At 50.7% G+C, this 13,323-nt stretch overlaps 1 protein-coding gene across 1 annotated transcript in view; it reads right to left on the bottom strand.

Moving 5' to 3' along the window:
* Positions 1 to 13,323, bottom strand: part of FLI1 (Fli-1 proto-oncogene, ETS transcription factor) — a 114,961-nt gene that overhangs the window by 47,362 nt on the left and 54,276 nt on the right. Inside the window, exon 2 of the mRNA XM_060104844.1 lies at positions 4,889 to 5,100. Coding sequence (XP_059960827.1) covers positions 4,889 to 5,100 — 212 coding nt within the window. The remainder of the gene's footprint in view (positions 1 to 4,888; positions 5,101 to 13,323) is intronic.

Genomic DNA, 13,323 nt, shown 5'->3' with positions numbered 1-13,323 from the left:
AGTTCCGTAGGAGCCATGCAGAGATGTGTGCATATGTCTTTTTTGTTTTTGAAAAGGAGATGCAATATGTTAAAAGCAAATTTCAAGACAAGAAATCACCTGTAGTAAAGCCATCACCCTAACTCATACGTAGTAGATGCTCATAGCTTCTCCAGAGCCCTGAGTACACCTCCCACCCAGCTTATGTGTGACATGCTTCGTATTGTGAGGTTCAGAATTTTACGAAGCATCTTGGAAGGGACTCTGCATTTGGAGGCAGAAGTGACAGGGTGTGTGAGGCTCATCTTCCTGTTTGTAGAACTGAAGTCTGTAGCTGTCTAATAAGGGCATCCGGATCCTGCTGGCCAGTCTAGGGAGCGTCGGGGCAGACTAATGCTGAACTCTGGTCCAGCAGGTCAGGCAAGTGAGTCTTTGCATTTCCCCTCTGTAAGTTGATATATATTTTTTTCCTTCATGGGATGTTATCCCCAAAACCCGTGGTTGGGACAGGATGAAGCGGAGAGTTAATTGCAGACCACAGCTTAGATCGAGATGCTGAAGTCTACATCCAGCACAGAGCCTATGTGCCACACTGTTTGAAGAGCAACTCATGCTAACAGATTCAACCACAAGGGGAAGGTACAAAGAGAGCGAACCTTCCTCAACGCGGGCAAGCTCGAATTTCTGCGAGCTCCTCAGACCACCGTCTCTCCACCGGCCCCTGTGACTTGCCGGCGGCATAGGAAGCAAGAAGGGTCTTGTAGCTTTAGGTGCACAGAATACCTCCTCCAGTGACACATGTATCTGTGGGGTCTCTGATAAGTATCAACTAACTCAGAATCCCAAGTGAACAAAGAACATGGAGAGAATTCACAGTAAATCACGGGACGGTCCAAAACATTCTAGCCCAGCACTGTCCAATCGAAGGGGCCACATATATAATTTAAAATTTTCTAGTAGCCACATTTTTAAAATAAAAAAACAAGGTAAAATGAATTTTAATAATATATTAAAATGTATTAATATATTAATTCAATACAGCCCAAAGATCATTTCAATAAAATCAATATAAAAAATTAATGAGATATTTCACTTTTTTCTACACTAAGTCTTCTAAAGCCAGTATGTTAAAATATATTTCAAGCACATGTCCGTTTTGCATAGGCCATAGTTCAGGTGCTCCAGAGCAACATGTGACCAGTGGTTACTGCCTCGAAAAGCACAGATTCAGTCTGTGAGCCAAAAGATCCCAAATTTTACACTCTGGTTTTTTCATCTGAAGTTAGGAATTATCTTTTGCATTAAAAGTACCATCATCAGTGTTCCTTGGAGGATAGGAGCACAGAGTGACAGGTGAGAGATTTAAATAGGCCGGCATCTGTTTCATCACGCTGTTTCTTTTTGAGTTTTCAGATAATAGGATCTGATGCGGTTCCATCTTAAGAAAAGACATTTTTCTGAAAATCCTTGCCCCCTGCTGCCCACCAGTCCAGTTTCCATGTGAGCACTTAGAGGATATTTATGAGGTGCCCGTGACGGCTGCGCCTAGCCTGCCTGGCTCTGAGAGTCCACTGGATCTTCTTTGTTTCCCAGGAGGGGTGAGACTACATCAGTTTCTGAACCTACCCTGGTCAAGACAGGCAGATCAAAAGCAGGGGCTGCTTTGTGTAACCAGAGCCAGGTAGATATCACGTCTGGTCCCTGGGGTCTTCACACAACTCGCCTCCAGCTGGCTTCTGGTGTGACCGGAGCCAGGGACGAGCTGGCAAGGGGGTTCTGAAAACTGATTTCCTTGGGGGACCCTCTTTGCCCAGGATTAGTATCTTGCAGTGCTTGAGGCTTCCCTGGCAGTAGGGGAGGGAGCAGTCAGCTCACAAATGCAGGCTCACCTGAGCACAGACACAGGCGCTGCCCGCTCACTTGGGTCTCTGTCCCGGCTTGTACACGGATGACCTACATGACTATAGAGGAACATCTTCACCTTTGATTCGCGTTAGCCACGCGTTCATTCACATATTTAACAACCGTGTGTTGAACAGCCAACGATCATGTGCCAGGTGCTGCCCAGTAAACAAACGAAGGCCTGCCCACGCTTTAGTGAGGGGTGTGCCGAGAGCCGGGAAGGACCCAAGCAGGGTAAATACTGGCGGGTGCTGTTTTAAATCTAGTGGTCAGAGAAGGCCTCTGAGAAGGGGACATTCCAGCAGAGACGTAAAACAAGTGAAGGAGAGAGTCAGAAGACCAGATGGAGTAGGAATGTTCCGGAAAGAAGGAACACACCTGCTGGGAAGGAAGGAGCAGCTAGAGTCTTGTGTGGCCGGTGTAGACGGAAGGAGAGAGATGGAGGTGGAGGGTGTCAGAGGGATGCTGAAGGACTTTGGATTTTCATCATAAGCCATTAAAGGATTTTGAGCAAGAAAGTTAAATATTTTGAAAGGAGGACTCTGGCTGCTGTCTGAGGATGAGATTTCAGGAAGGCAAGAGGAAGTGGGAGGAAGAAGGATGCTCCCAGGTGGCCTCGAAGGAGAGGCGCTTGGATGGGGCAAGGGCAGCGGAGGGGAGCGGGGCTTGGATTCAGGCTACGACAGACCAAAGCCTGTCCAAGGGCGGATCTGGAGTGTTGGCAAGCATCGGGAGCGCCTGTGTTCAGGCCAGTCGGGAGGCCTTGCTGAACGGCCCTCCATGCTGTGGGGTGGGTGTCGGCAGACGTGAGACGGTGGCGAAGGCACAGCCGCAGGCAGAGGGGGCGGAAAGGTGGGCCACGGGGCCAGCACTTCCTCCTCTGAGCCCTTAGGGAAGTCATTTACCACCTTGAAGCCCACTTTGCCTCTGTATGTCGAGATGCAATTACAATATGGACCTCATGGGAGAGTGGTGAGGACCAAATGGTAACGTGGACAGATGTTTGACAAACCCCGTCCTCCCTGCCCTGGGGCCAGGTCACTACCCTCATTCTCTCTGTGGAGAGACACTCACTCACTGGAGGTGCTCCTGGCTCGGACCCCCTGAGCCTCCCTGAAATCCCAGAGGCTGGGGAGGTGGCTGGGATCCCAACGGCTGGTTTGGGTTAGTGGGGTTGGAGTGTTTTGGGACCGGGTGTTTCCACAGGCAGGTCCGAGACCGGGGCCATCTGGGGGGCGCCTCCCCACCACCCGCGCACCCCTCTTGCTCTCTCTAGACTTGTTTCCTCTGTGACCTCATCTACCAGCACAGTTACAATTCCTCCACGATGATGCCCAAGCCTAAATTCCAAACCCCAGTAGTATCTGAGCTTCGGTTTCCAGGGCCTCATAGATGTTTTTATCTGGATGTCCTACTGATTGCTTCCGACGTATCGGATGGGGAACGTTGACATCCCTACTCAAAGCACGTCCTCCTCCTACCCCCGTGACTGCTGCTGGCACTGCCCTTCTTGGAAACATCCAAGCTTTGCCAATCTTTGATTCTTTCCTCTCACAAACCCCTCCCCCTAGTGCAATATTTATCCACCTAAGCCCCATGAATTATCCCCCGGATATGTCCCTCACGTGTCTTTCCGCTTTTATTTCCACAATCAGTGCCATCGCTCTAGTTCAGAACTATCTAATTTCCTACCTGGGATATTTCACTAACTTCTTTACTTATCTTTCTGACTCTCCCCTCTCCACTCTCTGTGTACAATGATCCTTAGCTTTCAAGTGACAGCTCTGATGATGTTCAAATGTCACGTCTATGTTTCAAGTGGGCGTCTGCATGTGGAATAAATTCCCTATTTTCTTAGCCTATCCATCAGAGCTCTATTTTTTTTTTTTTTTTGCGGTACGCAGGCCTCTCACTGCTGTGGCCTCTCCCGTTGCAGAGCACAGGCTCCGGATGCACAGGCTCAGCGGCCATGGCTCACAGGCCCAGCCGCTCCACGGCACGGGGGATCCTCCCGGACCGGGACATGAACCCGTGTCCCCTGCATCGGCAGGCAGACTCACAACCATTGCGCCACCAGGGAAGCCCCAGGGCTCTCTCTTAATTTCCATTTTTACCTCCCTGTGCTGTAGGCCCCTTGGCTTGCCTGACGTTTCATGAACGAGACAACCATTTTCTGTATTTTCGACCTTGGCTCATGACAGTCACTATTGGGATATCCATCACCTTCCTAGTCCAGGGCCCTGTCCTGGGTCCTTTCTCCTACAGCATCGGTGTCAACCCTTGTAACAAGCCTATGGAAGAGTAAATGCTCCAGCCGTGCAGAAAGGAGACTGCTGGTGCTCAGAGGGACCCGTAACTGACCCTCGTTCAGAGGCAGGACTGGACCCTGGGCCACCCGTCCCCCAGCTGTGCTCTCCCTCGTCGCTGGGATTTTCTTCTCCTCGGTCCTCCCCTGTCCATCTCTACCTGCAAAGTCTTCCCAGCCCCGGGCGGCACTAACTCCCAACACACTTTCCAAGTGTGACATGTCCTCCCTCGTACAGGGAGCCCTCAGGTGTGTTCACCCTCATCATCATCCTGGACTTTTCTCCAAGAATGGTTTGGTCATCTTTGCTCTGGTGAGACTCACCCAGAGAGGCCAAGTATCTGGAACAAGACACGGAAGAGTATCTTATTGCTTCATTATCCCTAAGAGGGGCTGCATCTGGGCCTGACGTAACGTAGATGCTCCAAAAGTGCCTGTTAGTGCTGTGGGTCTGAGGGCTGCCTCGGAGCCCAGAGAGCAGGGGGACTTCTGGCCGTGCTCTGCCCCAGCCCTCCAGTAACCCTCTCACCCCAGCTCTCTGGGGACTGGCTCGGGGTCCCTGGCCCAGCACCAGAGCCCCATCTGCTGCAGACACCCCTCAGTGCCAGATCTGCTGACTCAGCCCCAGAGGAGCGAGCCGGGGCCGGGGGGCCAGCCTCCCCCGGCCCCCGACCCTGGGCAGCACAGGCCTGGTGGGCTTACCTGGACCCATTCATGTGGTCGTACTCCCGCTTGACACTGACCCTCACGGGCTGATTCATCCACTCCTGCTGCGGGGGGAGGGGGTTGATCTTGTGGGGCTGGCCGTAGTCGGGACTCCCGGAGGCGGTCATGTCGGCCTTGGGGAGATGGGCCGCCGGTCCGTAGGCGGAGTCAAAGAGGGACTGGTCGTCGCTCACCACCGACAGAGCCTCCTGGAGGGCAGAGGGGAGACAGAAGCCCGGCGTCACTCTCCAGCCAGAACCACTCCCCACCTACCTTCCCTGGGAACCGGCGGGCTGGCCCAGCGCTGCCCAGCTGTGCAAGCTTGATGGGTTCTCTGCACGTTACCCTGCGTGACGAGGCAGGCTGGGGAGTGGAGTGGGGATGCAGACCCCCGGGAGTGTGTCCACCTGTTGGGTCTATAGGCTGGACCCCCAGAAAGGAGTGTGGGGCGCGGGAGGCCAGGAAGAATGGTTACACAGAGCACACACGTGGGTTGGGGTGGTGCTTGAACCCTGGGCTCTCTCGGGATAAACAGAAGTGCCCCTTACTAGCTGGGGAAGCAGTCAAGCTACAGGGCATAGGAGTGGAGACATTTCTTTTACAGGTGAGGCCAGTGAGAACCACCCGAAGAGGTTAAGTATGTGGCTCAAGGTCACACCAGGGAAGAAGGGTGAGGCACAGGGTTGTGGTCCCCTCCAGTTTCAGTTCCCTTCTCTGCAAACAGGAATAAGAATAGCTTTTTCAGAGTTGATAGGTGATTGAATGAGAAGACCTAGGTACAGGTGTCTAGCGCTTAGAGGTGCTCTAGGATGTGCTGGGGCATCTTACACATCTGAGATGCAGATGGGAGGCTGCCTGCCTCCCCGGGACACAGGGCTCCATCATCCTTTCCTGCCTGATTCTTTCAGATGACAGTTTCCAGTCCTAAATGTGAGGATTCAACCTGCCCAGGAAAGAGGGCGGAATCCCAGCTACGTGGATGGAGGGGCCAGGGCTGACCTTCCCATGCCTACCGTCCCATCACCTGCCGGGACAGGTGGAGACGGCGGACGAAGAAAGGCAGCAGCATCGTGCTTTCCGGAGGTCTACCAACCAAAGAAGGGTAATGAGATTCTCTCATCATCCAGCTCACGGCAGATCACAGCGACCCAGGTCGTGGACTGGGGTGTGATGGTCACTAGATCACACAATTCCACCAAATTAAGGTGACCACGTTTCAGAAAAGGTAGTAATTCACCATCTAGAATTAATTATAATCAATATAATCTAACTATAATTACACAATCTGTAATCATGGAGAGGTGATGTCATATTACAGGAGAAATGTCTAGCACAGTCTCTGGCGCATAGTGACACCCAGTAAAGTTAGCTTTGATGGTTATTAGCTTCAAGTAAAGATTCTTTTAGGCCACCTGCTATGGTCTGAGTTGTTCCCTTAAAATTCATATGTTGAAGCCCTAACCCCAGTTCCTCAGAATCGGACTGTATTTCGAGATAAGATTTTTAAAGAGATGCTTACGTTGAAATGAGGCCTTTTGGGTGGGTCCTAATCCAACATGACTGATGTCCTTATAAGAGGAGGATATTTGGAAACATCAAGAGACACCGGGGGTGGCGGACACCCATGTGGAGAAGCAGCAAGAGGGCAGCTTCTCTGCAAGCCAAGAAGAGGCCTCAGGACCCGCCAGCACCCCATTTTGGATTTCCGGCTTTCAGAGCTGTGAGAAAACACATTTCTGTTGCCTGAGCCACACAGTCGGTGGTATTTTGTTAGGGCAGCCCTACTATGGCACCTTTACTTTAGCCCCCGGTCCCATACCTATAAAATTACAATCTGCTCTACCAGCTAAGTGTTGCCCTTTCTCCCATGGCTGTTCTCAACCCCAGCAGGAGGACAGCCATACTTCAAAGGAAGTGGCTCTTCTGCAGCTGTTTCCGGCTGGGATCAGGAAAGAATAACTGGAACATAGTCCGGGAAGTCTGCTCCTACACCAGAAGGCTTTGCAGAGTATAGACATGGCCGGAGACGGCAGTTTCAAAGCTGAGCTGCCTGCACAGTATGGAAAGGACAGGGTGGGCTCCTTGATTCAGACCTAAAATCTACTGGGACCCTTCACTTTCCACCTGCTGTCCTGTGTCATACTCAGAGGAAGGTTGTGCTTCTTGGAACCATTTGTCTATTGGTTATGATATCCATTGTCCATTTCAATTAGGGATCCGCGCTGGCTCCACACCCCAAACCAGGGATCTGAACTGTCATCCAGGCACACAGTGGTTGCAAGTTGAAAAGTGTGACACTGTCATCTTCCAGAGGCCTGAATCTGAGCCCATGAACTTCCTGGGGTTCTATACTAGGAGCAGAGATGCATTACCAACCAGGACCCATAATGCCCTTTTGGTGATGGATGAACAGTCACCAGTTCTGCTACAAAAACAGACTCCACCTAAGGAATCAGGTATCGTCTTCCGCCGTGGAGAGCGGCTTACATGCTTGCCTGATCATGCACAAATCTTGGCGTTTCCAATTAAAGTATTTCTTCCATCTCCTTTCCTCTGGGTTGGGGGAGAGGATGATGGAATAACGGAGGCCAGGGGGCCTGGGAGGCAGGACCGGGGATAGTGGTCCTCGGGCAAAGATCCTTATACCATCTTTACCTCCAGAGATGGCAGGTCAGGGAGCAGGGAAGCAGGGTAGTCAAGTCAGAGGGACCAAGCAGATGGCAAAACCAGGGTTCACAGCAAAGAGGTTGCAACAGAGGCCAGATTAGACCAAGCTGGGATTTCTGGAGGCTGACCAAGGAGAGACTTCTTAAGCAGATGAGAAAAAATACTTTACAGAACAAAGTGCAGTGTGGTAAATGGTACAAAACTGGTTTGAACTCATTTTGGGAAAAAGTTTCCTTCAGTGCACAATCAAAGGAAACTCCAGTCAAGGGGCCACGTCACAGGAGGAGAGGACCCCGGTTTATTCCAGAACGCCTCTCCTTCCCCTTTCTGTCCAGTCCTGTCCTCGGCTCCCTCTGCTGTGTTTTTCAGACTCTTTCCTCCGTGAGCCAGCACCCAGTCCCTCACCCAGCCCACCCTGCACATTCCCCTGCCAGATCCAGCTCCCTTGAAAGCTGTAAATACCGTCATCTGCCACAACCCCGGCTCACATCCCTCCGAGAGCACCCTCTGTTTCATCCATCGCAAATCTATTCTCATCTGCCTGTCTTCCAAGAACTCAGCTTCGCCCCGGTGGCCCACCATCCACGTTCCCCGTTCACAACGTCCAGGCTGCACCTCCTGCCCCAGGCTCGCTGTTTCCACTGTTCCACTAAATGGGCCTTCAAGTGCCCTCCTGTGTCTTGGACTTTGTAAGTCCCTGCGCTGGGAGCATCCTTTCTTTGCCCCCTGCTCCGGACACACGTCCAATTCTTCCCATTTTGTAGGTAAATGAAATCTTCCTTGCTCCATGAAAGCTTCCCTGATAATAATGCCCTGTGACTCATTTGAACTTTGAAAGGTCAAGTGAGACTACTGCTTGGGTAAACATACATACACACACACACACACACACACACACACGCACACTTTTCTGTTTGCAGCCATTGATAGGGAAAAGGCTTTTTAAAAAAATTTCATCACATGGTGGAGAAAAGAATTGGTGGCTGGGAAAAGCTGGGGAGAGAGAAGATGCAAGAGAATGGTTCCTTGTCTGGCCTCCTGGACTGGATCAGAAAACCTAACATGAGCAGGAGAGGGAGATGAGGACCATTAAGTGGGAATCATAGATTTGGGGAGACCAGGCTCCAAACAAGCTGCTTTGGGATCCTGGTGAAGCCTAAGAGCTGGGGAGAAGATTCACACTGGCTCTGAAAGGACAACAGCGTTTTGCCATTCAAGGCTGGAGCTTTGGGGGTGTCCTGAGACCAAGCCCACAGCATGTTCCCAATGGGCAGTGGCGAGCCTTTTCCAAGCTGCTTTTGGGGCAGCGGCGCATTGCAGGAAGACGGGCGTGGGGAAGGAAGAGGCCGACAGGAGCACGGCGTGAGGTGAGTGTGGCCATTGTACTTGTATGACAGAGTCTTGTCCCCACTGGGGGTCCCGGAAGTCCCTGGGGGTGATTTGATGGGGGCGTCGGCACCAAGGAGCTGCTTTGCCCAGCTGAGGAGCTCTTGAGCTGGCAGTCGGATCAACAACATGCCTGTAGCTTGTTACACACTTGTGGCTCTAGTTATTTTCCCTATATCTTAGAAGCTGTTTCCTTTTACTTAAATTCTTAAAACTTATAAAAGTTTCAACATGAAACTATTACTTGTCCTTAAAACTCTTTATAGGAATGAGTACACAGTTGGGGTTCAAGACCTTTATACTGAGGCAGGGTTGCTGAGTGTTTGCCTCCAGGCTGAAGACAGAGAGAACATCAGCATAAAAGTTCACACACTGTTCTCAGGGTGGCTGGGTTCCTTCGCTTCTCCTTTTGACTTTGGACCTGCACTGATCCCTTCATTCAGAGGAAGTCAAATGATCCTTTAAAGACTTGCTGAGTCCGGGTTGCTGTAGGGCACATGGCAGGGAAACTGACTTCAGTGGGAAGGACAGAGGGCGTGGCCCTAATCCCGTGTGGTGCTCAGTCTGGGGTCTCTCTCGGCCCTTGTCGCTGTCCCTGTGAAGTCAGCCCTGACTTGCTTAGTAACTGGATTCTGCGAAGCACATCCCTTTGCTCTGCTGAGTGCTGGGAAGGAAAGGCCTGTCACTTAGGATGCTCTGGTCCCTCAGCCACTGAGACCTAGACCCAGAGGGAGGCACAGGGCCCCTTGACTCCAAGCAGGGAAGCGGTCCAGCACATCACTATCCCACTTGACCCGTTCACCAGAGCACTCAGGCAAGGGCAACTACTTGGAACGGCAGCTTGACTTCCGACCTAAGCGGATAGTCATACTGGCCGTAGAAATGCTGACCAAACTGTGTCAGCTTTCCTTCCCAGGATGCCCTGCTGGCCCAGGGAGCCAGCAGATGGACACGGCCAGTGGGCAATCGTCTTGGTGCTTCTTATCCAATTTGTGTTAAGGTGCCTTTAACACATCACTTATAATACACCCCTGTTACCATTATAGAAAACAGATCAAAGTAGCAGACGATTATCATAGCATTTACTAAGTGCAAATCAAGTTTCCCTGAGCGATCTAATTTAATCCTCCCTGCAATTCTACAAGGGATGTCCTGTTATCACCTCTATTTTTCAGATAAGGAAATGGATATTCAGAGAAGTGAACTCACTAGCTCAGGTGACGTAGCAAGTGAGTGTGACCTGGGATTCAAATTCAGATCTGCTGTCTGGGCACTTTGAGGGTAACTCTTTATGTTTGTTGAGATGTACACGGAGCACAATCTTTGGAGTCAGAAAGATCTGAGTTCCAGTCCAAGTCCCATCAGTTACTCATCAATGCACCACCCAGTACAATTTATTTATACTTTACAAACTTCATTTCCTCATCTGTAGAATGGTGATAATAACAGTACCTAATCTGGCAGATTTTGAATAAATACAAAATGAGGTAAGTGAACTCCCTAAATCAAGAGCCTAAAGTTCTTAGGGCACAGCAAATACTAAAACAAACAAACAAACAAAAAGTTTTTTTTTAAAGAAGCACAATGCTGAGAGATGCCTTGGGACCCTTTGGGTTGGAGATGGGGGCAGGGGGATGGGAGACAGAAAAAGCCTGAGAGATTCCTCCTTCTCAACTGTGTTGGTTACTTAAAAGTAACCAAGGTTGCCCAGGGTTCAAAATGAGCGGGTTTGAAGATAATAGTTGGATTTGAAATGCAGATTCCATGGGCTTCTAGAGAAGAGAACCTACTTCCTAATGTATGTTTCTCCTTCTCCTTGCAAACCATCAGATTGTTCCATTGCAGCTTCAGCCCTCTCTTTCTAACTTCTGAATTCAGGCCTCTAGGAGGCACAGATAAGGCACTGAAATAATCCTGCAAATGAGGGGAGGAGGTGGCCAGGCCCACTCCTCCCGCTGTTCCTACATCAGGCATGTGGTAAATATCAGAAGAATGCCACGTGCATAACTGTGAATTCACTAATAAATAAACTTCCCTTATTTTGGAATTTGCCATATATCCTTTTTTTCCCCTCTCTTTTCCTTTTTTTTTAAATACCAGCAGATGTGTCTTCCACCATTTGTTTCCCTCAGATTAAGCAAAGGATATTTTCCACGCTCACATCAGTTGAGTGATGGGGGATGTGGTCAGAGCATGGCCACATGATGGCCTGGCTGACATCAGTGGTGAGAAAACAAGTGCATCTCCAAAGACCTTAGCAGAGATGCAGGCAGAGAGGGAACCTGCTGGAGAGGGAGCCGTGAGGATCTCCCCATTCTCTGCAGGAGTGCGTGGAAGAAACGTCTGCCGTCGTCCACGTGTGGGAAGGGCACACACAGCCACGGCGATGGGCCAAATGGAGTCAGAGAAGGAAGAGACCCGATTTCCCCCACCCTTTCCTGAGTCTTACAATTAGGCTGAGTATTTATTTCTAGCACAGGGAATGACCCAAAAGATGGGCCTGAGAAGAACGGACCCTACGTTGTTTCCTTACCCTCCTCTCCCCTGTCCTGCCCCGAAACTTGTATAAGGACAGCTTTCTGTGGCTCAGGAACTCTGCTGGAGCAAGTGAAAAAGATGTCAAAAGCGACCAGGTTGAGTTCCCTGCCTCTGCCCCTGCTCAGTGGGTCCACGACTCCCAGACCAGGCCTCTGGAAAGCTAATCCCTGGGTCACCGCAGGGAGCCCACGAGCTGTGGCTTTTTATTACATTCTTTACATAATGACGTGAAGTCCCTTCTCCTGGCAGCCAGAGAGCATACAAAATGCAGACAGGATTCTAGGGAGCAAAGCCCTCTGTCTTCTCTGTTTTGGGAAACCAGCAGGCTCTGCAGCAGTGTGTGTGTGTGTGTCTGTGTGTGTGTGTGTGTGTGTGTGCGCGCGCGCTGGGGGTTTGGTCAGCACATTCTCATCTGAAGTGTCAGGAGAGGTGGCTCCTGTGAGTTTGCTCAAACCTTTGGCCTCTCCCTCCCTTCTAATTGCCAGCCCTGTGCCCAAATTTTGCCCGTTATTTCCATCCCACAGAGGGCAGGTGCCCAAGGGAAGAGGAGGTAAATGTTCTGCAAAGTTGGATAAGGAAGAAGGTGGAAACATTGATCAGTCACCCAACTATAACTGAAAGCTCTTCTGCGCAGAGCAGCGCAGGTACCCTGCTCAGGTCGGGAAGGTTGCCTTTGCCCCAAAACAGCCACATCAGTATTTCCAATCTTTGCCACTCCCCACCAAGAGGCTGCATCTATTTCCCTCCCCTTGAAACCAGAGGCGACTTTATGACGCCTCAGCAAGGGGAAGGTGGCAGAAGTGGCCTTGTAGGACTTCCAAGGCCAGGTGATAGATGCATCACAACTTCCACCTGCTTCTCGTTCTCTCTTGGGCCTCTAGCCCTTGGAAACCAGCCACCATCCTGTGAGGAAGCCCAAACCAGCCCGAGCAGAGAAACTACATGCAGAGGCCCACACACAGAGCAACTGAGGCCACCAGCCACCAGCCAGCATCAGCCTCCAGGCTTGGGAGTGAGGAACCTTCAATGAAGGTTGACAGAACTCATAAACATAATAATTGTTTTGTGCCACTAGATTTGGCGGTGATTTCTCACGTAGCAACTGGAGCACCTCCTATCACTTTAATCAGCAACAAGAGATCCATATTCAAACGAGGTAGAGGAGGATTGTGTGAGTAACCTTCTCACTATGGTTACTGGCAGGGCCTGGCAGCAGTCAGCACCAGGACAGACTCCGTGGGGAAGCGGAGGCCCAAAGCCTAACCTCTCCAGGTTCGTACAGTGAGGGAGGGTCAGACTCAGCCATAAGGCCTGACTCCTCTGATAACCATGTAGGGGACTTACCCCAGACAAACAACAGTGAGAAAACAAACAAACAACAAGCAGGGACCCCTTTTTAAAATTAGAAAGAACAAACAGAACAAGTATAATGTGATAACATGAAGCTTTCAAGGAACTTTACAACCATCACCTCATATATCCTTTTAGGATGTGAGTTAGGATCCTCCTATTACTGTAAAGAAAACTGAACTAGTGACGCTCCAACCCGTAGCCTGACCGCAAAGCTTATACTCGTCCCCGCAAAGTGTTCCCAGTTTGCTAACTCTGTCTAATCCTATCCTGGGCTCTGCCGCACAGCCAAATTGGCCCTGGAAACTCAGAGTGTTAGGCTGATTTCTAACGTAGCTTATTGAAATTTCTAACCTCATCCCCGCCCCGCCCCCAGGCCTCCATCCCCACTCTTTGTCACTTAGATCTTCACTAACTGGGGAGGGGGTTTCTGCTGTGGCCGGTCCAGAGAAAGGCAGCCAGCCAAGTCCCTAGAAGATGGAATTGGAATC

The sequence above is a fragment of the Mesoplodon densirostris genome, chromosome 7 (genome assembly GCF_025265405.1).
Source record: "Mesoplodon densirostris isolate mMesDen1 chromosome 7, mMesDen1 primary haplotype, whole genome shotgun sequence".
Taxonomy (NCBI): domain Eukaryota; kingdom Metazoa; phylum Chordata; class Mammalia; order Artiodactyla; family Ziphiidae; genus Mesoplodon; species Mesoplodon densirostris.
This window is presented reverse-complemented; position numbering and strand designations above follow the sequence as displayed.